This window comes from Acanthopagrus latus, chromosome 16 (genome assembly GCF_904848185.1).
Source record: "Acanthopagrus latus isolate v.2019 chromosome 16, fAcaLat1.1, whole genome shotgun sequence".
In the NCBI taxonomy this organism is placed as follows: Eukaryota; Metazoa; Chordata; class Actinopteri; order Spariformes; family Sparidae; genus Acanthopagrus; species Acanthopagrus latus.
In genome coordinates, this window is record NC_051054.1 from 3,601,873 (window position 1) to 3,628,727 (window position 26,855).

The window sequence follows — 26,855 nt, forward strand, 5'->3', positions numbered from 1 at the left end:
ATCTATTGAATCGCTTAGTTTTGGATCTCAGCTCTCTGCAGCTACGAGGTAAAAGCATGTAAGCCAATTCTAGGAGTAACCCAAAATAAAAACTCCTCCTTTAACGCAGCAAACATCTAACGAGTCCGTTCCTGTGTCCACAACAGAGATACTGCATCGCAAATCAGCGATCCCACAGGCGAAATGTGAACACGAACCAGATCAAACGGGAGAGAAAAGCAACTAATTCCTTATTACATTGTGTGCAGCATGTCAATCACTGAAATCCCCTTTGAAATACATCTTTTTTTAAAAAAAAAAAAACTGTATTTAGATGTGCTGGTATAAAAAGGGCCTTGAAGGCAGGATTTATCAGCTTAGCTAAAGGGAGATGATCCACTGAGCGCAGATAGGAAGGGGTTGCCCCGTCTTAATTCGAAGCTTAAGTGGAGAACCACGAAAAGGCTGCGCGTGATCGTCACATGGAATCCATACCAAGGCCTGTTGGGGCGAAAATGATAGATTAATAGTTTAACACAGAAGTTAAACACTGATTTTGTTGACCAACGTCCTTCCTGCTAACATCTGTGTCAGAATTCTCTTTGAGGTTTGGTAATTCCACTTTCCAGTTTGTGGTCAGTTTCAGGTCCAGTTTTGGAACGAAATGGCTTTGCTAAACCTCCCGTAGCAAACTCACTTCACACCAAACCACAGACAGGCAAGGTTAGTGGTTAGTCAGAGGATACAGTGGAGCATCAAGCCTCTAAACTAGTCATCTAAAAATTGGTGGGGACCAAACCAGACCTCTGATATACTGATTTTCAAGCATGAATTGGCCAGAAGGAGATCTGACAGCATGCTGGTACTGGCCAACGTCTGCTGGCTGTGACACCAGGCCACAGTTTGTATTTCTTTTTGGCTGTATGATTATGAAAACAGACTTGAGTTGTGCCTCAGGAAAATAAACCAGATTTTGTTTGTCGAGACCGAGCTGCAAAATAACCAGTAATTCTGTAAAGAAGTTAAATGTTTGACGACGGTGCTGCAGCTGTACTTTAAGTGTCTTGTAAACCTCATGACTGTCGGCCACTTTGTGTGCATGACATACAATAAATGAAATCAAATGTTCATTTTATATTACAGTCATGTTGGGTTCACTGCCTGTTTTGTTTACCCTGCTCTGTGACTTCATTCAGGCTATTTTGTTTTCTGTAGCGAATGATTTATCATCTCCAGTCCAAATGAAATGTGATTTGTAGAATAATTGATTATTGATTCTTCATCCCAGGTCATCAAATACTGACACTGTGAGTTGACGTCCAGCATCAGTATTTGATGACCTAACCTGAAGACTCTGTAATCATGCATCCTCCTCCACAGTCACTTTTTGTACCTTTACCATTTAACTAGTCAGCTATGTAAGAATATGACATGCACATTTTTAATCCCACCAACAAAGCTCCAACTCATCAAATCTATCTCCAATAAGTCTGACAGTCAGAGGTCTGGAATTACACTACAATGACCTTTGTTGCTTAAACTTTTCTGTTCTTATCGCCAACTAATGATAATCAAATTCAGGCCAGGCCAGAGGTTACAGAAGCAATTTCCCACATTTTCATTGTGTCTTTTATTGATAGTATCACTGCTCCAACGCACCCAGAAGTCCAGACTTCTTAATAAGCCAAGTGTCTAATAATTTAACTTTGTTTCTGAAAAGTTTTAAAAACTGCCAGCAGAGGCTCGAATCAGAACCGCGATTCAAGGAGCAGAATGACAATTTGTTGTCGGAATACCTCAGATGCTGAATTCAGCCAACATGAACCCAGGATCTATAAGTGAAGTGATTAAAACTGGTGAATCTTTTATCAGGATCCTCCTGTGTGTAATTTCTAGCTTCAGATTGCCGTCGGTGGTGTGGACAAGAATTCTAACTTCCAACCGGACATTTTGACAAAAACTTAGGATTCATAGTTGACTTCTCCTCTTGAGTTTTACTCCACAGACTCAGAAAAAGAACATGATAATTATACTAAGTTTCACATTATTTATCCCGATGATTCAAATGCTCCACCTACTAGTAACCTAACAATATCAATGTAGCAGAAAACTTCTATATGTGGAGCCACGGTTGTCCTGAAGTGACTCGTCCCACGTCACGGTTCCATAAGGTTTTAAGTGTCTGAATTATCACCGACAGGCTGTTTTTAGCAGCATGGTTTCATTTGATTGAGTAGTCGCAAGGTCACAGAAAACTATAAACTCATATTGAAGAACATATGGCACTTGTTTAATATAATTCTAATAAAAAAAAACACTGCATACTGCAGCGCAGTTGTTAAATCAGACTTTGTGTGATAAATATTCTGGGAAAGGAGACAAGACATAAACTGTCCACTCATCACTGCCAATAAACTGTTTTTTTTGTTTTTTTTTTGCCTCTTGTATCTTTATGAAATCTTGAACGTCATCCAATTTTTGCTGTCTTCTGCCTGTTTGTCCGTCTGCTCGGGCGATGATGTGGGGCATGTAAGACAAAAAGATATAAATCAGCCCACGACAGACGACAGAGTGCGAACCATGTAAGAGTGACGAGCTGCGCGGTCCTTTATTAGCCCTCCTAAATGTTATCTGGCACATATCTGAGACAGGCTGGGTGGATCGCCTGCTGCGATTTGGCCCCTTCTCCACATCCCCATCCTCCTCCACCTCCCGTTGGCTCCGTCAGTTGACAGCCTGGCACTGAACCCGATTCCTGAGTCGCGATTTCACACTCTTCCTCTATTTGCATCCGAACAGGCTGAGCAGATCGCTGCAGCAGAAACTGCAGCTCTGATTAGAAACCAATTAGCTCCCCAGATCCTGGGGCCCCTACAAAAGAGGCTGCAAGATGTCACCATGATTCAGACTCCAACTCCGGACGGGATCTCTGCCTTCCTCTCAGCCTCCTGCAGGTCTGCTCTCATTTGCTGAAGGCTGTCAGGGAAAAGTAAGACGGCACGTGGAGGAGTTACTGCTTTAACTTGACCTAACCTAAATATGAGCTGTGACAGGCGGAGATGGATAAGCTTTGGCTCCCAGATTGTGTCTCTCATGAAAGAATCTTTTTTTCATATTTCTGGCTCTCAGATTGATGATAAGCTGTCAGTCGATTAAACGAATCTATAATTTCATTAAATAAACAAACTCAGGGAAAAGATACAAACGCCTTTTGGGAACAAATCCTGATAATCCTCAAAGTAAAACCCTGCAGCGACAATAATCTGGCGACAGGGAAACAGATGTTTTGACCTATTTTACAAGATGATTCAGAGCCCAAATAAAAAATTGCTCCAAAAACAAAAAATCTTGCAGCAGTTGATTTAACTGTTCGGTCATTTTCCAAACTTCCAACTGACTAACAGTCTCCTTTTTGTGAAATGATAAGAAGGAGCTAGTTTAAGGACAACAGAAAGGGTTGTGTAACATTTTGTCCTTGCAGTTTTGTAAAAAGTTATGACACCGAATGTCTTGAGTAACTTACAGATGATTTTCTCCAGTCAGTGTCTGCAGCGAATAAGCTGAGAGAAGCTTTCCTCTGAATGAATTAGTGTCCTCCATGCCAACAGAACAAGTAAGACGAGCCAGCAGAAATCTCTTGACGGTTTAACTAGGCATCTTCTTGGGTGACACAGCAAAACAGAATGACCATGCACTTTTTAGAACGGGCTCGGTACAGTACGTGAATTTCCTATTCATCATTCCCTGAGAAATTAATGGAAGTGTCAAAAAACATACAAGATAAACAAACATTTATCTCGATGTATTCTGGGCCGAGACTCATCCTCCATCCTAGAAGCGTTCGAAATCCATTTAGTACTTTCTGAACATTCCTACTGACAAATCAACCAATCAACAAATTGACTTGAGTGAAAAAACAACCATTTGGATTAAAAAAAAAGAGTTTCGGGCCTGGAACCAAGACAACCAACTACGAGATGAAGCGTGACCATGACTATTGAGTGTGTTGTTAATGTACCCTATTCCCCCACAATGCAACACAGAAAGGGAAAGGAGGAGTTGCTCACAGCTGCAACCAACTAATTATGTATGGTGCTGAAACATCTCCAGGAACAAACAAAAAAACTCAATTTTTTGTGAAAGCATCTTGCTGCCTTATAATGTGGCAGAGGCACTCTAACATCAGCAAATACTGTATCATCTCCGTGCTGTATATAATCAGAATTATATACAGCACAAATTATATATGAGGGGAAGAAAAGCTTCCCTGTACACCTGAGGGCATTTCTCCTGGCAACATGACAGAAACGTCTTTGAGGATCATGGGTGTCTCTCTATAAGGACGTGATGTGTTGGACAGCCGGGGTCACGCGTCTGGAAAGCGAGTCCTCGTGATCTTCAGCAACAGTTTTATGTTTGACTTCATCGGTGCAAGATGAGAATGTGATTGCCGCCTCCAGCAGCTCTCTCAATAAAACGCCGGAGTAATAAGAGAGCCTTTATTGTGTGTGCGTGGATAATGGTTTGCACTGGTAGCACTGAGACAATGAAGGTTCCTTATACTTAGGTGCGCACTGACAGACACTCTTACAGGTTTCACAGTAAGTACTGTGAACACTTGATGAAGGACCTTGAAGCCATGCTAGTCTGTTTCATTACCACTTGTCATTCTCTCCGTCGAGCCAACTCGACGCTACCTTTTCTGCGCTGCTCACAAAACTTTTTCTTCTGATTAATTGCAGCCTTTTAGGCTTTCTCACAATCAGCTCGGACCATTTTGCAGCCTTTTCATCACAAAGTTAAACGCCTGGCTTTGGAATACAGTGGCAGTAAATGCCATATCCTTTCAGCACGGCAAGGGCAGGGTAATTGTCTCTGTGGCATAATCGTCCCTCAACAAAAGCCAGTGGAAATGACAGGGTTTTAACATAATAAGGAGCACTGTCACTTTGGTTTTCACCCCACAAAATCCTCATGACCAGCATCAGTGCTGCAGTTTGATTTCCCTCTATTCCAGGGATTGTTTATCTCCATCTTAGGGCCTCCATTTTGCTCTTTTCTTTCCTGCGGATGGCCTGTAATTGCTTCCATCTGCTCTTTATACGTACAGTATTACTTTTCGAGGCAGAGATAACAGAGCAGTGAGAAAGCCAGTAAGACGGCGAAGAACAACTGGCTATAAATGTCAGCAATGAGACAAACCGGCAGCTATCTGACTTTATGTTTCAACTATTTTCTGTTGAGTCATAACAGTTAGAAAGACCGAGTTCCTCCTGTTTTCTGCCTAAGCCAACACGTTATCTCCGTGAGGAGACAGTTGACAAATTAAATCAACAAATCAATCAGACAAGATGGATCGAGTGTCAAAAATGATGTGTGCAAACTCAAAGCGCCCGGGTGCAGATTGTGCGAGACATCTCTGCCATCTTTGCTTTTGGGATGTGGAGCAACAGGTGCTGCATAAATAACAATCAGGAGAGCGTAGATGAAATTCAACGGGGCAGCGCACTAAACTTGATGCACCGGGGATCCAAAGTACAACTCAGACGCTCTACAGAGGATACATATCTCCTTCTCCGTAAGATTCCCAACGACAGCTCCAGCCTCATGGAAAAAAATAAATCCCCTCTCTCGCTGTCACACACGGCTTATTCACATTCACATCCTCCTCTTCCTGATATGTTTGCTCCCGTAATTCTCCGACACTATTCTCTGGCTCCTCTCTGTCAAAAAGAAAACTTGAAGGCGCAGAGAAGTATCCTCTATAAGAGAAATCAAGAAACAGTGCAGAAACTGCAGCAGCTACTGGAACCCAGCAAGTGAGAAAGAGAGAGAGAAAGGGTGAGTATGAATTATACATGCGTCAGGAGGTGGTGGTGTGGGGGTGGGCTTCAGATTTGTCAGAATAAATGCATAAAGCGCATACTTGCAAAAACCCATAATATTATCTGTCACAATTCAAGGTTACCAAACATGCAAGGAGCAAATTATTCACGCTCATACAAAGCATAGTGATGAGGCTGAATAACTGCTGAGAGCGACATAAGGAGTTTGGTTTGGATACACAAGAGGCCTCGCTGTGTGTGTGTGTGCGTGTGTGTGTGTGTGTGTGGTTGTTAATTAGGAAGCGATTTGTGCGGAGCGAAATGTTCATTTTATGATCTGTGTCACTGTCCCCTCCGCACGGTAATATCTGTCCTGCGAAACTCTCAAATACATGTGATTATATCTCCCACGCCACGCTCTGAACATTTACTCTACTTTACAGACATTAATTAATACTCTCACACTGACACCAACTCAAATTACTGTGTGGGTTCAAAATAACAGCAATGAATCCGCATAAAGCAACGGCTGCTTTTTCGACTGGACCGCCGCGTTATTTTAGCTCATCATTTTTCTTTTAAGCCACACTTCTTGTAGATTTCTAAGTGCTTTACTGTGTTCTCTGCCGCAAGATGCAACTGTTTTGACAAAAGCTCTGATAAACCCACTGCACCTTCTGCTACAACAAGCAGACTGGCAAACTATCAATATTACTGATGCAAAGTCTTTTGAGTTTCAGAACCAGCCTCACTAGGATCAGGGCAAAAATAAAAATAGATCATATTTTGGCTCTTTGAACGCCCCGACTAGTGATGTAACATCTTCATCTCTGCTGCTGTTGTGTGCATACATGCAGTGATCACCTCTTTAGAAACTAGAAGTTGGGAAATGTTGCATCCGAGAGATCTTTTTTAGGGGCGTTAGTAGAAACAGAGAGCTAAAAGGAGAGATGTTATTCAACCATTTTACAGGATAATAATATCAGGGGTGTGTTTTCTTCAACCCTTCTGAAGTTTTTGGCCCACTAGTTTGAATTCAATCCCAGTTGCAGACGTTGCTGGCGTGTTCCCAGAGTACTGAGGGCTGTCAAAACCCACTAATCATCCAATCTACAAGAGACCACAAGTGGACTTTCTGCAGACCTCAAGAGAGTCCACTTGGGGGTCACAGGACCTCACAGTGCTAGAGGTGGAAATTTAAATACGGCCTAAATATTTTAAAATTATCAGTGAAACTATCCCAGATTCACTGATCCAACTTTTTCCCCATCCAATACCAAAAATCTGCTTGAAATCATGCAACCAGGCATTGCTGCGGCTCTCAAATGTAAGTTGGGAGCCCACTGTGAGTTAATGAATGCTGCTGATAGCAAAAACACTGAAAACAAACTGTATTTAATCAGTCGGATCGTGGCCGGTACCCAGTCTGCTATGAAAGGTCAGTATTGGCACAAGGATTTGGGTGAATCCCTACCATCAACAGTGTTAGTCCCCCACCATCAGAGGAAAGCTTTGATTCTTAAGTCCACACCCACCATCTGGCGCTCACAGTCAATAACCATACAGACAGAAATCCATCTCGTGGAGTCAGACAGACCACTTTCTTTACACTGACGGCGGAGCGATGAAGCCACATGCTCGACTTCAAGAGCTGTTTCTCAAATGGAAAATCTTGACATCTAAATGCGACAAAGTTGTGCAGATGCCAACGCTGGGAGGAAAATGTAAGAGCTCACACACTGCTTATTGCAGAGAGAGAAGGATGAAGGAAATGTGGACAAACAGAGCAAAAATAACAATGCTGCGGAGAAAAAAAAAAAAAAGACAAAAAAACAACAACCCAGGAAATCCAGCGAGAGCCAAGAGCTTCTGAAACTATACTTTTCTTCTAAAGACGAGATCGTTCTGCTGCACTGAATAATGAAGCCAAGTGCAGAAGGACTACTTTAAAAAATCTATTCAACTGGACTGGAAAGTTAATCAGTAAATAATTACCTAGTGAGGAATGGTAATCAGCAGTCGGCTTCCTCTCCGAGCTGCGGTCTCAACAGTGTAATTACTTTTGGGTAACTTTGCTCAAGAGCCCTCAAAAATGAAATCAAAATGCCTCTTTAGTTCCAATCAGTGATTTGAAACGCTTTCTTCTGACATTATCACCAGCCAAATCATGATTAGCGCCGGTATGAAGTGATTGACGGTGTAAAAACAGATGAATAATGATAATATCAGTCGTTTCTTCATAATCAGATGATGCTTTTAAACACTTTGGATGCATAAATCAAGATATATGTATCATATTTGACCTTTAATTCCTAGTTTAATTAATAGTGTTTCTTGTTTGTTTGGGATTTTATCATCAGTCTGACTCTCGTGTTAAAAAAAACCCCAAATGAATCAAATACTCAAAATGAACGTCACGAACATGTTTTTGCACATTTCAGTAGGTAATTATTTAACAGTTTGATCACCGTGTTCTCCCGCTGGGTGTATCTGATGGCAGCTACCATTTTGGAACAGATTGCTTATAATCAGCTGTTATCCAAAACTGATATAACATCAGCAGTGGTTTCCCTTTTCAGTCTGCTGGGCCTCTTTATCGGACCAGATAGTCCCGGACTCTGATGAATCTACAGCCGCACCAGTTTGCCTTCAGTCCTGCCACTTAATGCACAAACTGTTCACACCTTCCCTCCACGACTGCCACCCAGACGAACCATTCACCACTAAAGCATGCTGGGAAAAACCATAATAACTCCCCCCCCACCCAAGTAGTGGGACATTTATGTTCATGATTATTACTTCCAGCCGGCCAATTACTGTATATAAAAACTCACCACATGTAAAGCAGCACAAACCCTCTGCCGTGGCGTAAATGGCGAGGTAGGCTGCGTTCGTTTACTGCCTACCACTTAGAGAAAAAAATCATATGCAGATGAACCTGGTCAACTAATTACAGTAATGACTGCAAAATGCTCAGAGCCGCGCGGGCAGATAATCAGTGAAGCATCACAAAGGCTGAGCGGTAAATATGCTAATTTAAATCTGACGTAAAAAAAAAAAAAAAAGAGAGGCCTTTATTCCCCCCCCCCATCTTGTTAATTCATGAGTTTACCCCCGCGAGTTAACAACATGCAGAAATACAGCCACACTAACCTTGCATACATCCGCTCCGTCAGAAAGACGCATTAGACCGCAGCCTCGGACACCACAGGCATCTTCAGAGCCTCGTTTTTCGGCCCGGCAAGTTGCAAAAGGAGCATCTTTTTTATTCGCAGCGGGAGCTCAGAGGAGGGAGCTGCGTGAGAACACACTCACACACATAGCAGACGAAATGTCCTTTTAAAACCGAAATGTCCTCATAGGGAGAGTAAGCTATCAGGTGTTGGTCCCCGTAAGTGCAGCTAAGCCAGTCTGCACACACAAACTCCTGGAAGCGACTGCTCAAGGACACTCGGGCAGATGCTGCTGAATGGACTGCCTTTGAGTGCGCCATGAAAGCTCGAAATTTCAATTGTAAATATGACTTTTTCTCGCATACAAGTGCTTTTTAATTGAATGCAACAACAAAACGCAAACCCATTAATCGAAGAGGGGCGTCATTGTTCATGATGTTGGGTGTTCTACTTAAAAATGAAGTGGCGCTGCGATACTCCGCATGACAGATAAGACGACAGAGAACGTGCATCACCCAAAAATATAAAAATGATCATTGCAAATAATTAAATGACCAAACAGAAACGAATCATATCAGTCTTACGTGGATCGACTCGGTGAACATCCCGTCCCGCGAAATCGCCATCACATCCCGGAAACTCAGATTCAGTCGCAAAAAACAAACTTCCGATTTGTGTTTATCAGTTTTTCCCCAAAGATCGTCCAGGGGCACTCGAGTTCTAACATTTCTGACAGCCCCTTTAAGACGCATTTGCTCCTCCTACTATGATTTTCCCCCCTGTGGATTCAAACCGACCACCTTCCTCTTCCCCTCTCTAACCTTCGGGCTAAAGCTGCTTCACTTGCTTTGATCCTCCACCTCCCCCCCTTCCTCCTCCTCCTCCTCCTCCTCCTCCTCCTCCTCCTCCTCTCTGCGTCGGGCTCCCTGTGTGGCTGATGGACGGGATCATGAGGCCCTTGGTGAGAGACTCTCCGCCGTTTTGACACATCTATTTGACAAGGTGAGAATATCTGCGGTGAAAAGACCAGGACTGACTGCTTCACTTCCCCACATCCTGCTTTCACTTACCCACCCCGGATCATGTCTTGAGTGACAGCACGGGGAAGTGACACAGGTTTTACATATGATGTGAAAAAGTGAGGGATGACAGGGGGAGCGTAGCATCGTTCTCTGTGGGCGGAGTGAGGTGGACAGTGTGTGTGTGTGTGTGTGTGTGTGTGTTCAGGGTTCGAGGAGGTGGAACACATCTTGCCCCGGGAGCACCAGAGTTTCCAGCGTGCTCCCTCCCCAGCATACAACGCTGCTTTCCAATGTGCTTCGTGAGGGGCTGAAATCACAGCTGCAGCAGAGGGAAATGGAGTCGGAGATGTAGAGCTGTCATCATCGACGCTATAAATCTCACAAATACAAATCCTTCCATCCGTGCGTCCTGTTTCCAGCCCGCATTCGCTCTGCGGGAAGGGCTTTTTTTTTTCCTTCTTCTTCTTCTTCTTCTCTCTCTCTCTCTCTCCATGGTGAGGGATTTTTTATTTTTTTTTTTGCAGAGCAGGAGTGCAGCACAATCAGAAAAAAAAGTCAGAGTTTGTACCACAGATGAATTTTAAATGGGAGCAGCGAGAAACAGCACTGACATTAGAGATGACTGGCACCAGCTGGCACAATGAGAGCTGCACAGGTAACATGATTAATAGAGGTGGGCAGAGGGAAAGCTGCGCGCGTGCGCGCTCGCGTGTGGTCCTCGCTCATGAATTGTTTGGTCTGATTCTTGTTAGGGTCAGTTTTTATTCATTCTCCACACAAACACACGCACAAATGCGCTCGCACACACTGAACACGCCAACACACCGAACGACTCACACACCGGCTGCAGCTGCGCTCCGCCCCCAACACGCACGCACGCACAGACACGCACACACACACACAGAGCACAATTCACCTGCAAAGGCAGGTGCACAGGGCACGCACGCATCTGCACGCGCACTTGTTAGCACACATGCTGGTGCACGCGCACTCAAACACTTTGACACACACTTGTCTGCGTTGGCATTTTCGCAGACGGAACCGGGGACCAGCAGCAGCGGCACCGGCGGCGGATGCGGATGCGGCGGCGGTTCTGGTTGCACAAACATTTCTGAGGCTTTCTGTCCTTTCATAATCTCCTCTCACATCATTTGAACAGACAGGGGATGTAAAAAGAGGCTGCTGCCCGCAGGGCAACACAAAAAATGCTCTATGAGCCTGAAAAAAAGACATGCGAGCGTCTTCTGAGAGGACAGAACCGCCGCTTCATTACTGTCAGTCACACATCACATCAGATTTTGCGGTCTTTCTGTGTGGTCGTTAAAAAAAAGAGACACACACACACACACACACACACACACACACACACACACACACACACACACACAGCGGTCCCTGATCTGTCCGGGACCCTGTGGTGCCTCACTTCTCCTTTACACAACTGGCTGATCTCGCAGGAAAAAAGAGGCGGAAAAAAAATCTCATCATGCAACTTTGACAAACAGAAGCTGGAAAAACAGAATCAGAGAGGAGCTGCGGCGACCAGCCATCCACCCGCACAATAAAAAAAAAAACGCATTCATTCAAGTTCAACCACACGGAATCACATACGAAGTGTTGGTTCAACTTACCAATAAGAGCCAGCTGCAAGAAGTACAGTCCGAGGAAGTCCATTATGGAGTGCGACATTAATTCAAATGGACGCAATCCCGGGCGAGCGATGATGCGCGAGAATAAAAAGCCCTCTGTTTGTGGAAGATTGGCACCGAAATTCAAAAGGGAAGGGGGGAAAAAAAAGAAAAGACCGAAAGACTCGCAGCTATTTCTCAAGTGATGACTGGCCACTCAGGCTGACGCCGGAATCCACAGCATTGCATGAGAAAACAGGAGCGGAGCAGAGCATCATTTTTTAACAGTCAAACTTTTCTTTGTCGTGGAGAAGAGAAAACAAGACGAGGTTACAGCTGCGCCAGATCAAGCTGGTGGGTTCCAAATTTTTTTTTTTAAAAAAAATCAAGGCATGCACCGAGAGAGGGAGGGAAAAAAACAGTTCGTTCCTTAGGTGGAGTAAATCTTACGCGCTGAACATCCCCTGACCGTCTCATCCGTCCGTCCTGAGCGGCTGCTTCCTCTCCTCTCTTCGCCTCCACCTGCGCACCGTCTGCTAACTGCGGATGAATCACAGGGGCGCGTTGCTTTGCGCACTCCGACCTGCGACTCACTCAGTCCCTGTGATCCTCTGCTCCCAGGCGGGTCCGGCCGGAGATGCCCAGCCCAGCTCGTTCATAAAAAAAAATAAATAAATAATACCAAAAAAAAAAAAAAAAAAAAATCCAATCTTGGCCAAAGTTGAAATAGGACAAGTTAAATCGATAGGCTATTTCATACTGCCATAAAATGGAAACAATAAACCCGCGTAAAATGGTGCATAGTCTGTATGGGTGGGTAGAGCGTGTCCACACTTCTCCGAAAGTAGGTTATTCCCCCTCTCCAAAAAGAGAGAGAGGGAGAGGGAGAGAGAAAGCACCACAGTCAACCTGCATGGGAATCATTGATTTTGAGGCAGTTGAGGAGATATTTTCGGGGCCCTACAGCAGCAGGACGAGCAGACAGTTAAAAAAAAAAAAAAACAACAAAAACCAGGCAGACTCACAGTGTCTGTGCCTCTTAATGGTAAAAACGAGGAGACCATCTTGCAGCCAGCATGGCTGTTTGAGGCTACCTGCTGTCTAATGTGCTCCTGCTGTCTCTCCTCTCACAACAGAACAAAGAATAATCCACCCTGATCTGGGTTTTGGGGACACTGGGCCTGACTGACACTCCAGACAAGTGCGACTATTATTATTATTTTGAGACCTGCCTCGTTTTATTTTTTTGTCTGTAAGAAATTTGTTTTCCATTGCTTCCAGAATAATTGGACAGAGCCTGGAGAAGAAGGAGCGGCCCCTCCATAAATCATGGAGAATATTTAAATTCTTCATACTGACAGCTGTTACGGGTGCAGCTTTTTTTTTTTTTGGTCAAAGCCTGAATTATTTTCAAGCTGTTAAACTCTGGATGAGGATGAGAAATTAATTTTTGAGCGGCGTCTCTGCTGGGAGTTGTTTTGCCTTCCTCCAGCTTATTTTTGGAGTGTTTTACAGCATCTCGGGGACACTTTCATCCAAAACCTTGTTTGTGCAGTATGTAGAAAAAAAAAAAAAAAAGGCTGACACTCACGGAAAACATGGGTTGGATCATACTCAGCTTCCAAAGAAGAAGCTGCGCAACCTTAGACTCTTACAAACTTCTGCTCCAGCGCTTTATTCTTTCCAGAGGAGAGTGGGCAGCCGGCTCCTCTCAGGATTTGCTCATACTGAGACGGCAGGAAGGTTTAGAGGAAAAGATGCTGCAGGAGGAGAGATGTTTCTGGAAGGATTTGTGTCGTGGAGCCACAGCAGCTTCTCCTCATGACTTCTACTCCTCTTGTGTCTTCAAGCGTCTTTTAAACATTCATTACATTTGCAGGTTTGTGTCTCTTGCCCTGAAGACAACTTTTAATTACTCGCTGTTAACAACATGTTGACGTAAAGAAAATTAATCCTACAGCTTTCCATTCTACATTTGTTGCACACACACTGGAAGGTGGAACAGTTGTTTCGCTTTTCAGATGCTGAAATCTTTTCGGTGGCGTGATTCACTGAAATCTGCCTCTTGCCACTATTTAGAGACTCCACACTGAGCAGTAGTCTGCTGCTAAAATGTCAGCCTGGTTTCTGCGGTTGCAGCCATTGTTTGATAATGTCAAACTTAATTATTGAAATAAATTATAATAATAAAGAGTTACTGGTCATTCAGTGATACATTCTATGCACACCTGACACTGCTATCAGGTGACATTATTATTATAGAGCAACAGAGTCCTGCAGTGTACATATATATCTGCTTGTTTCCTGTTTCAGATAGATAGATAGATAGATAGATAGATAGATAGATAGATAGATAGATAGATAGATAGATAGATAGATAGATAGATAGATAGATGGGCATTTATATTGTCATCTACAGAAACAATAAGAACACAACAGTTATGTGTGTGTTTTGTGTTTTGTTATGTGTGCATTGTACAGTCTGATGGCAGTTCTTGGTGATTTAACATATAAATGAACATCAGATACATTCAGGTCCTCGCCAAACAAGTTTACACGATGTTGGTTAGCTTCACAATCACCAGGATATAACGTACGTATGATACGTCTGAGTGTGACATGTGTACCGAACGTGGGAGGAGGATGTTTTCAGAGCATGTCAGTCCATCTCCATCTGTAATCATAGTGAGCAAAACAACCAAACCCTGATCTTGTCCCTAACCCTAACCAGTGCATATGCACTGTGATGTGACAAGAGAGAGAAAAAACTGCAACATAAAGAAATGTTCAGTTTGAAGTTGTCTGCGGTTTTGCAGAAAGAAACATTTATGCTTGTCTTGGTATCAGCGATGAGAAGTAGGTAATTACTGGTTATCAGCGTCCACTGAAAGAAATCCATATTGTGCAGACCTACAAACAACTTATTATATAATGGAGGGTTCTTTAAGCTTGATGGCACATTGACAGCAACACTTCATCATGTCGGCTTCACTCCATCAAGCTCCAGTTTCTCATGTTTTAAGAAGCTGCTTAATGATGTGTTTTCCTGTTTATATGTCGCCTGAAACCAAGATGGGTGATATGAACCTAAAATAATATTGTGATACTGATATTGTGACAGTAACGTAGGGGTGACTATTGGTACTTTCACAATATATTAATCTAATGAGATTTTTGATAGATAATCGTTGAGGAGAAGCTGAGGCTCCGGAGCTAGTCATCAACGAACTGGAAGATCGATGGCTCAGTCGCCAGATTGGCACGTTGAAGTATCCTTGAGTGAGATAATGAACCCCAGATTGGTCCTGATGAGCAGATCGACACCTTTGGTGTGTGAATGTGTGTGAATTTGACAAGTGCTGCATAACTTGAACACAAACAAGCGCTAACTGTGAACCAAAGGACAGGAGAAGGTAGAAGATCTATAGCTGGTGTCACTAGTTTGTTTTTTTTAGCATTCCATTCATTCAATTTTATGTCAAGTCTTCCCGTGAATGGAAATGTGACCACACATTCATTTGGGCACTCTGGATGATTGTATAGGATGTCTTCACTGTGGGACTGGAAGCTTTTGTCTGCCGCTTTGTTAAAACAAGTGTATTCATAACATTCTTGGCGAGCGCAGATTCAACGAGAACACATAAAGAAAAAATGTGTTATTACAGCCACACCAGAGGAGGAGGGAGAGTCTGGAGTTGGATTTGTGCTCTGGCAGTGGTCCAGCAGCACATCCACCGAGCAGCTCCACAGCAGCTGCAGCAGCTGGTAGGTAACTGCCTTGCTCAAGGGCAAACTGGCTGCAGTGGCTGTGGGGAGGCAGATCAATCCATATTCAAGTTTTCCCAGAAGGTCCTCAAAGCACGACCTAGCTTTACCCGTCTCCCTGCACCCCTGAATCACGGTGCGCGTCCAAAAAAGATGGCGTATTGATTCCCACCTCTGTCCTTTGAATCACACGGGCCTCTGCCTGCTTTGGATCGAATCCTTCCAGAGATTTCTCTCCTGCGTCCCCACCTCCAATCTGTATCTCTTAGTGACACATGAAGCTGCCGTGCCCTTAAAATATCTGCGATGTTGATGTCACAAGCCAGGAGAGAATGTGGGACAGAGCTCCTGCTGGGTTGATCATGAAGCGCTATGAAAATCCTACCATGGGCTGATTAAGAGGTGTTAATGCATTCAAATTAATGCCAGCTCCTGAGCTGTTGTTTTTTTTTTTTTTTTTTTCCTGTACGTCTGCCTGCTGATACATCGTCTCACTGAGACACATGGAGAGAGAAAATTAGAGGGGGAGGCAGAGAAAGAGAAAGAAAAAAAAACCAAAACTGACCAGCAACGGAGCTGAATCAGATGCTGGAACAGCTTTCAAGGCCTCTGCACTTAAAGTCTCGCCTGGCAATGAAGATACAGTTACATGATCATGTCACAAGGCTGGCTGCAGCACACCTACGTACCTTCACTCACATTTGTCCCTTCATGGCCGCTGCTGGACGACTGTGCAAAAATATTCAGTACGCATATGTTTGCATTTTACACCTTACCTTCAATCATGAGAAACACTGCATTATGCATGGCATCCACCCAGATCTCTGCATACTATATATTACATTTTACACATCGCTTTTTAGTGCTTTTATAAGTTTGTATCCCAAGGTCCTGCAATAAATTACTCGTGCACTGACGGACCGACGGTGCACCGATTGATTGACCACGGATCGTCACCAGCCAATATTCGTTCTGAAAAGTTTGATCAGTGGTTTATCTAAAGGCCGATCAGAAGAGCTGATCAGATGAACATGCAAGTGAGCCGCTGAAATGCCAAAGTGTCTGAAATCTTCCCATGGAGCTAGTCCGTCTATCCCGTCACTCACAAACAGCATACCAGCAGGACTTTGCAAATATGCTGCGCAGATTAAACCAAGAGGGAGGCAGGAGGAGAGCTAGTTAGCTTTCAGGTGTTAGCAGCCGGTGAGCAACAGACTCCTGCGGTGTGTTTGGCTAACAGAGCTAACAGCTAACAACAGAGCTAAACCCACAGGAGTGAGAGTCGCAGTGTCCACTTTACGAGTAGTTTAGCCGTCTTTGTTTTCTGATCAGTGATGGATAAAGGGAGTAGTGACTAGAACCAAGAAGCAGTGTCGCCCTGCCGTGCACTCCATTTTCCCAAACCCCTCCCCTCCATCACAGCGAGTACACAGGGTTTCATTTCTAGTTCATTGTCAGATCTCTCTTGTCGATAACACCGCAGACAAGACCCGACAGATGTACTGTACGCCATCGAGCCTTAATCTGCTTTAATTATATTCTCCGCAGTAAGTCTGTTTATTTTCTTTCATTCATTTTGTACAACGAGCATTACTGAATAAATTACAGATGTGTAATCACCAGTTTTTGCATTCTGTCAATCACTAAGATAGGGAGAGGTAATTGGGGTGTGCAGAAAGTTTGCAGTGGAGATGGATTTGATGGAAGTGTCTAATTCAGTGGTTCTAAAACTTTCTGAACGGCCCTCCTTTGGTAGATAACAATATTTACACGTGTTTGTCAGCCTCTCAAAGGGGAACAACAGTGTGATCGACATAGAAACTGACAGTGCATATTTTTGGCTATATTAATAATATATTAATAAGACAAATCAATTAACTGCACTTAAAAAACCCGCATGGTGCCCAAAACAGGATGAGATAAATTGAAGGGAATAAAGGTATGAAGATTTGTCATTAATCTGGAAAAATACAGGAATATTGTGATTCTGGGAGGAAACAGATGAAAAACTGAGGTCACTCATTTAGCCTTGCTGCACCCCACCTGTTTTAACGCCGGGCCACTCGCAGGCGGCGCGCCACCCAGTTTGGGAACCGCTGGTCTAACTGAAAAGTGAAGAATACTAATACCTTCATTCAACATCCTTACTGCTGTCTTTACTCTACCCAGTTCTATAGTCTCCATAGTCTGTTACTTTTGCATATAGCCTTTGTTGGCTTCGTGCTAATGGTCTAAAAAGCTACACTGCAACCCCTTAATGCACAGCTATAAATCCAAGTCAAGAGCAGCAATATTGTCGTGTCTAAGAATCTGGAACCAGTGAATGATAAATTACTTAAAGTCTGTGCACTCATGACAGTAGTGTCGTAGATCCACGGCACTGTGGATCTTGAGGAACTGCACGGTTTACTGTCATCCCCTATTTTGATCTTGGACCAAACAGAACCAAAGTATTTGTGTTTTCACAAAAGTGTTGAACAAGTGAGCCATTTCTTGACATTTGCTTTTTTTAAACAGCTCATTGTGGCACTTTGCTTACTTCATAACGCTCTACACCGTCTTCGGCAGAATTATAGACAACATAGCGGCCTGTGGTGTGACCACTGAAGGTCTGGACTGGTGGCACTTTACTGGCCATCACACTGATTTCGTCCCATTTGCAAATTCTGTCCCTGCTGTGCGCAATATTACCGAGCCACACTGCTCGAAAACATTCCCAGCGTATCATCGCTTGTGAGCAGCGATATGAGATCTGAGTAGAATGAAACTCAGCACGTCTCATTTGATGCCCGCGCTTAGTCTTCTGAGGTGTGAGAGTCTCGGCTGATAGGATTCTATGCAAAGCGTAAACAATCCGTGTACTGATAACGTCGCCTGTCTGTTTGCCGTGCTGCATTCTGAACTTTTCACATCTTGTGAGAAGACTCACACGGAGAGATGGAAGGTAAGAAACAACATCTATTTCAGTCACGTGTTTCGGCACCGTGCAGGAGAACAACTTGCACCCAAGTGGGCGGCACCTTCACCACACATCTAGCTGGAAGTCGCTCGACATCTTCCCACATTCTTTATATATTTATGCAATCTGTCTTGGCGTCATCCTGTGTCACCATATTGTAATTTTTTTGTACTTTCATTATTTCAGTCGACTGTGTAAACTCAACATCTGTTGTGTGCTGATACGTACTAGAAGAGGAAACCCTCCCGAGGTGTCGGCCTTTTCTTTCCCTGTTAAAGTTTTGAGGACAGTTTTATGTGAACTTTGAGTCTGAAGACAGTTTGGGTCAGGATCAGGATCAGGATTTGTGTAAATGAAATGCATATTAACAGTTGCATTCTACTCACTGGATGGATATTATCTTATGGATGTCCTTGGAGTTAAAGTGAGACTCTCGCCAAAATGCAACCAAGGGTCTTTTTGTGAATGTACCCGAGTCAAATGTTCGTTTAAAAGCATAATTACGACGAAAGCGCAACTTTTAAGATTTTCATTTTCAGGTCAAAATCATTTTCAATGGAGTGCTAGAGGCAAATACAATGTTAGCATCAAAATCTCTATTTTTAAAACAGTAAGAAGGCTCGACACAACATGTCACCCTGGTGATACTACGAGCAAAGTTCCATTTTGTGTCGAGCCTTCTTACTGTTTTAAAAATGCTAACATGGTATTTGCCCCTAACAGTCCGATTGAAAATGATTTTGACAGTCAATCTTAAAAGTGGTGCTTTTGTGGAGAGTTTCACTTTAGGTTGGTTGCCGTTTATGGAGTGCGGTAAAAAAAAAACCCTTCTTGACACGGCTGAGAAGTATCATGCTCCTGTTTCTAATAAAAACGCATCAGATCGGTACATAAACTTGTCAGAGCAATCTGAGTCTCTGTGACTCATAGAGCTGCAACATTAAAGACCTCCATATGAATAAATTAATCAATGCCCTGAAAGGAACTGTTCTTTATCATCAGCGTGTTTATTCCTCAAACTTTAAGTGCATCTTGTTGCCGTATATTCACTAGTGTACATATATGAGTGAGGACTTCTTGCCTGTCGCTGCGTGTTTTACATTTTCTTTTTATTTCAGCACAGCGTGTATCGAACTGTCAATCCTTTAAGCTTGGATGGTGTGTAAGCTCCCAACCGCTGGCTTCAACAATGATTAGAGATCACTGCGGGGGAAACATATTTGTGCTTCGCCTGTGTAGCGCGGGGCATGTCATCAACGTGCCAACTTGTCACTAGCCTTTTCCAGCAACAATGAGAGCCCTTTGAAAATGAGGCTGAATATGAGAAGCCTTCCCTGCAGTGGTACCAGCGTACTGCAGCATCAGTTTCTGCTCTTGTTGCAGGCTCGAGCTGTAACCAGAAACTGGCTGGAGAAAAAAAAAAAAGAAAAAAGAAAAGACGTGCTGCCAAACGAGGCTGCAGCGTGATCAGGCTTTTTTTTCGAGGCAGGCCTGTGGTGTAATTATAATCATATCTGGCCATCGCGGTGGGCAGGTGATGAGACGGATGTGTCCAGAGAGAAGTGCGAGGCATAAAAGCTAAAAGACCCATATGCCCTTGGCAATTCGGGGGCTGTTTTCATGATGTGTTTGCAGCAGCATATTTCAGATGCACAGCAAGGATGCGTGGAAATGGATAAATCAATGAGGCCATCTGGGGAGAGGAAGTCAAGATGAGGAATGGTTTAATGCTGACGTTCATTCGACAGTAGCCTCACAGACCTAATTATTCCAGTCATTACCGAGGTACAAAAAAAAAAAAAAAAAAGGAAAAGACGCACAGCCTTGTTATTTTCATGACACAAATCAAATGATTTTCCCTTTTCATTTGCCTTTAAGGGAGTTAAAGGTCAAGTTATTAGTCGTGTTTTTAACGGCATAGAAAGCAATTAAACACGGGGCATATTCACGCACTCTGCCACAGAGCAGGGTTTGAAATGAGCCTTTTTCAAATAAAAGCAAAAGAAAAAAAAAAATTGGAAAAGGTTAGTGAATGATGACACGCGCAGGGATAAATCTGCCAAATGTACAAAAATAATGCAGCGACAGACCGCCAGCGCGTGAAACCAAATAGCCTTGTACTCGCTAACTGCAGCATGTCTAAATTAAGGCCCCGGTTGCAGCGAGTATTACTGAATATCATCATTGTCATTGTCTGCCCTCTCCAGCTGAGTCAGTCATCAGCACGCACACACACACACACACACACACACACACACACACACATATATATATAATGACACCTCTCACTCCCACTGCTTCTCTCACACACACACACACAGGAAGCACAAAAATACACGTTATAGATTATATAATATATGAACTGAAACTAAACCTCTACAGTGTTGAACTGATCAACAGAATAATCATTTTTTTTAAAACAATAAAATCAAATGAGGTATTTGTACTTGTGCTGTCTTTATTATTCTACCTCTGAATGAGAGGGAACCGATGGATAGATGCATTTATTTCAAAGGTGTAACCCATCACTTGTTCATTGCAGTGTGAAAAGGAGGCAACTTTAGATTAGCGAACATGTTTTGGTTAATAACTGTTCAACTACTAGTTAGTTAGTAATGATCAAGATTACACTTTAGTATGGGGAACATATTCTAAGTAACAAAGACTTAATTCAGAGTTATTTAGACACTGTTAACACTTGTAGTTTTGTGTTTTGTTATGTAAGAACAGACCATATTCATTAAGTGTTATTAAGAGAGAATAACTATTCTTGTGGTACTACCACCTTATAAAGTCCATACTAAGCAAAGCATAGGTGTACCTTAATATAAAGTGTTACTCATCTATTTAACCTGGCTGTATTGATCATGTGACACAGATTAGATTGCATCATTTTGATAAGAAAAAGAAAAAACCCTGAACTGTCATGATGATGTCGTGTTGCTCATAAAACACCCGGCCGCCTCTACAGACGTCATGACAGAGGTGAAGAGCCCGGAGAGGACGCTGACGAGGGAGGCTAAGAAGAGAAACACAGACAGTGACTGAGCAAGAAGCAAGAGCAGGTCTCAGACTGGCTTTTAGTCACCGGCGACGGCTTCACTAAATAATAGTCTGCACGACGCCGAGGCGGACTTGTTGAATAGTTGGTAATATTCGGTGGTTTGCTCGGTTATGTGCCTCGTGTTCCTGCTCTTTCGTTTTGTTTTCTGTGCATTTTCCATTTCAGCAGAGCTTTGGCAGATGGGATGTTACAGGCAGCTGTTACTGTCTCTGGTTCAGGTTACGTTAGCTTTACTGCACTGAGTTGTGGGCAAAACCTGTGTAAACACTGACTGTCGCATGAAAAAGAAATGCCTGGGATTCGTATTTAAGACCTTTATGTTACACTGAGAAATAACAGTGAGGTGTGAAACATGTTGAGATCGCTGCCCAGCGCCGACTAAACCACAGGGTGACTTTTATTGTGAAGCAGCCCCAGACAACACGACATAATATGTCTTTCAAAACTTCCTCTACAAAGCCAGACAGCTTCTCAGCAAGTTCACCAACTTTACCGTGACATTAACACTTCACCTGTTTTTGTGAACTATGTTCAATAAAACAGATCGCAGCTGCAATACCTGACTGGTTTCTCCATTAAAAACACTTCGGTTGGCTGCCCTTTAAACACACACTCCCACTCAGGGTTGCCAGACCAAGCAAGAAGTTTTTGTCTGCTGTCTCAGTAGACATATTTTTCATGCAAATACGGCATCTTAAGTCCACAAACGTGAGCACACAGACACAGACATGGACACATGCACTCAGACATGCCGTTTACTCCCGAATCTGCTCATTAGCAATGCAAACAAGTGAACAACTAGCGAGCAATCCCTGGGAGAAATATGACTCCTGGAGGAAAGAGTTTCTGTCCTTTTTTTTTCATTCTAAGCCTATTAACTTCCTGCAAATTAACCAAGATGATTTTAATTTAGCAAATACACAACCTATTAACACATATATGTATTGTGTATGTCATTAATAAGCTGTGAATTAACAGGATAACGTGCATCAGTCGAAATAAGCTAAACAATAAATACATAGCAAGTTTTAACACATATTTACTTTCAGGATATTAGTTTATCTTACATAACTAACATAAATACATAACTACAGTCATATGGTAATAATATCATATTTAATTGTCAAGGCAGGGAGGAAGATGGACAAGTGAAAAAAGACAAAACATAAGATACGTTTATGTGTTGCATATAGTTTGAAAGGGTATATTTTGAGTTCCAGTTGGTTTTGTCACACAGACCTGGCAACCCTGTAGCTGCTGCTCCTGTGCTGTATAAGAGAAAAATGACTGTTCAAGGAGAGTTTCTTTCTTTTAAACTCTGGGACTTGTAGAATGAAACCACACTTTCTGTTACTACGGTAACCATCAGGTCAGAAGCGGGTACAACATGGTTTTGTTTGACTCATGCGTGTAATCCAGGGGCAAAGGAACCTTTCATTAAACTGATGAACTTAGCCTGCTGCACCTTTTTACTGCTTTTTCTTCTTCACCCTCCATTTTCTTCTTCTCCAGGAACTAACAGGCACAATAATTACCACCCACTCCGCCGCTGTGTGACAAAGGATACGCCGCTGAAGGTCGCCGGTCCACCATCACTGGCAAAGTCATGTCATACATTCAGCACTATAATGTTTCTCACAGACACACAAATCTTCAATGCGACAAGCTGCACTTACAGCGTAGATGCAGACGAGTGGAGGGCGTCCGCTGCAACACAAACGTTACGGCGCCAAAACCACATCAGACGTTTACATCAGCACCTCCAAATCACTCCAGGAGCAGCCGTCCCTAAATGTGTTACCGGAGGATCGGATGTCATTTCAGGCATGAAGCCGTAAAACTTCCGCCTCCTTCTTCTCTCAAACAATAATTACTAACGGACACGGTTCACTCTGAAACTGGAAGAGCAGGAAATACAGCCGGCTGCACATCAACTCTTTGTTTGTCGTTAAACTGCTGCTTGTCTCCGGATTAGACTGAAAGTATGAATATATTCAGATGTAGAGCAGACAGGTAGTGTGTGGATTTATTGATTAAGATACTGCTCAGTGTTTGAGCTTCCGGGCTAAAGAAGACAGTGCAGCCAACAACTAGTATTACAGTTTCTTCAGGCCGTATGCAGGTGAATAATGTGGTATAAGCCGCCTCTGTATAGCAATTAGCCTAATGTTTAAAATAAAGCTTATATTCATATCGTCAGCTGCGGTGTGTTCTAACTGCACTTGAGACAAATTATACACTGCAGATGTATTTTCTACTCACTCGAGTCAGAACTGAATCACGCTATAAATACGCCTTTATGGAAAAGAGATTAAAAGAGCTTTATGTTTCAATTTGTTGGGCTCAAAGTGAAAATAAACGTCTTCCTGTGGAACTCATTGGTAACAAACAAAGGTAGGAAGAAGTGATGACGTCATGCGCTTAAAGCAACTTTATTACCGTGAAACATCAGCTTCTAAATCATTTTAATGGTGCAGCGTCGTGTGACAGGGTGGGTGGTGTCACCTGTTTCTGCAGTGAGACGGTCGGATGTCAACATGTTGACTTCAAGATTTGTGATGACGTCATGAGTTTTGGCTGAAGTTACATCTGACAAACTGTTTAACATCTGGGATTTGTACTTAGGCCAATTTCTACATAATGGAAACAACTATTTCTTATTCATCTCGACTCAGGACTGATTGTTTAGTGTCACGCCTGTAGAAAACTGACAGCATCCACGTTGAGATTGGACCCCAGTAACTCTCAGCTTTCTCGGTTTTACACTCTTTCCTGAAAAAAATGAATTATGTCTGCCGTTGCACAACTAAAACAGGAGGAGGCGTGTTTCCTCTTACCACCGGGGATTCAAGACAGTTCCAAACCTGCCTACTACCACTTTTACAGAGTACTGAGATGAGTGTTTCTATAAAGGTTCACCAAAAAATAGCCTTAAAACACATCCTCAGTCTGTTCTATACAGTTGTGCAGATGTGTAGCGGTGGTAGCTAATGTCAGCTAATATTAAACTTAACACTGTTCTCACTGAACCACTGGTCAGCGGTTACCAGACTGCTCAGCACCAGGCGCATGATCCTAAACTTTTCAGGCCACAAAGTCATAAATACACTTCTTGCTCAATTGATATTTATTCCACACGTCTTGTGCTGAAGGTTGTTTCTATGAACAGTAGAAAACAGACCATGGCTGCGATCACGCAGGCGTGTTAAAGTTGAATTTAAATGGGAGCAACTTCAAGCGACTGCTTGTAATTTCCCTTCAAATTCAATACCAGAATTCATTTATTCAACAAAAGCACTTTTTTTTTGCCGGCCAGCTAAATGTGAGGCTGACAAACTCGAATGTACGCAACACAAATACAATCTGTGCTGGCACTAATCTCTCTCTATATTATTTATCCAGGAAAAGTTGATTGAGCATGCACGCTGTGTTCCAGCAGCTCCCTCTCACGCACACAATTACGCTCACAGCTGGGAGCTCCCCAGTACAGCCACAGCGCCGTACTGGTGAGCGCCGAGCAGCTGCATCGGAGCAGTGTGGGGTTAAGGGCATGTCGCCGCTAGTTGTTGAATTACTCATTAACTTTCCTCCCGTATGTCTGAGCTCCCTGCTGGGGGAACAGGTTTCTAACTACGGTCTCGCTCCTGTTTTTCTGACCCGAGATGTCCTGCCTCGACCGATGTCCTCGATTTTCTGATTCTCACATAATTTCATATTCTAGTAATAAGCAGCTTTATACCAATAACTCCTACAAAATAAAACCTCCAGTAGGAATACTATATCTTGCTGATATCAGGAGAGCCACAATTATGTATCTGTAAGTTTTTTCCAATAAATTTCAGGGATTACTGCGGATGACTGCATTCAGAAGCGCCAGACAAAAAAAAAGGGCTCACGAAAATAATCTTAAACATTCATAATGTTTGACACATTCATTATGTTTTAAGGGCCTCCAAAGCCTTTGGGAAATTTATTTTCACAATGAAAATTTGCCTGGAGATGTATTTTAATCATTGATTTGTGGACAAAACATCTTCTATTGAAAAGTGAATATGAATTAGCTTAATTTGTTAAACATCTCCGCGATATTCAAGGCAAACTGCAGCGTTCTTATGATAACAGTCAGTATTCAGATCCTTGACTTGAGTGAAACTTCTCATACCCCCAGAATGAAAATTACCCTTTGTGCAGTAAATTGTCCCGTTTACTGTTTTCTGCTGTAGGTGTTTAAGGTTGAGCTCATTTTAACTACTTTATATACTGTTGGCTGGTTTAATCCACAGCGATGCATCATATTCTGTAAGATCATCACATGCTTGAGGCTCTACTGTGAGAACCACATATATTTGCGAAGGAAACTTTTCAATTGAGCTTTAAGATGATCTATTTTCCAGAGGGTAGAAACTCTTGGATTAAACACTGAACACTTTCACTGGACACAAAACGCTATAACATGAAAAGTTATCTAGTAAAGCAGATGTCGGGATAAATATGGTATTGTCTGTCAAGTGTTGGATATTAAGTTGTGTTCACATGTGTTTGGTTTGGACAGTTTCAGACTCGTCAGCATTCTTTCTGCTTATTCCTCAAAATTTGGGCAAAAAAACGATGCAAAACCTGTTTGTTTTTTGTTTTTTTTTAGCAGAGGCTGGAATATAAATATGAGGAACATCGGGTCATGGTGCAACAGGTGCAGCAGCACATCAAAGAACCAGAAAAGAATATATTGTTCATGGTCTCCTGAATTTCATCCAACAATGTCACTGAAAGAACTAGAAATACTCACTCAGATGCCCTTTTCACGTCCCTCAGGCGAGGAGGTCTGCTTCTTAGCAAAGTCAGTTACCTGGACACAATCCAACTTCGCCTTCTGAAGTCCAGAGTGAAGGTAAAACACCCTCAAACATGAAAGAAGTGGAGATGGCTGCAGTTCAGCTCTGGCAAGGCATCAGCAACGGAGATACCAGGTGTCTGCTGAGGTCGGACACTTCAGGCGGTTTTTGGCTGCAATAGATTTGCAGCCACATTTTAAAAATATGATGACTTTCAGTTCAGGGGTTTGGATTCAAAGGGCTGTTCACCCAATCTGGATGTAAACAACACCATCAAATTAAAGCTGGGCGTCTCTTTCTGCCTGCACTGTTTATCGCAGATAGACAATATAAGTATGGAATGACTAAAAGAAGTGCCACAGTGTTGCTGAATCTCTAGATTAAGGTTTTGTATAGGTTTAGGCACAAACACCACTCAGTTAGGTTTAGGAATTCATCATAGTTTGTTGGCAAAAATATCGGTTGCAAAATATCACGACACAATGCTAAGAACTACCTATTTCGTTGCCCGAAAATTGTCAGCAAATTGTCCCAGCAGGTCGCTAAATAATGCATCTTTTCTCACCAGAAAATTGGCTGCAAAATGTCCCGACACCTCGCTAAAAAAT

General features: G+C 42.9%; 1 protein-coding gene across 1 annotated transcript in view; it reads right to left on the bottom strand.

The window, feature by feature from the left end:
* Window positions 1–12,559, bottom strand: part of gfra4a (GDNF family receptor alpha 4a) — a 134,006-nt gene extending 121,447 nt beyond the window's left edge. The window contains exon 1 of the mRNA XM_037071382.1: window positions 11,631–12,559. Coding sequence (XP_036927277.1) covers window positions 11,631–11,688 — 58 coding nt within the window. The 5' untranslated portion in view covers window positions 11,689–12,559. The remainder of the gene's footprint in view (window positions 1–11,630) is intronic.
* Between the last annotated feature and the right edge of the window lie 14,296 nt (window positions 12,560–26,855).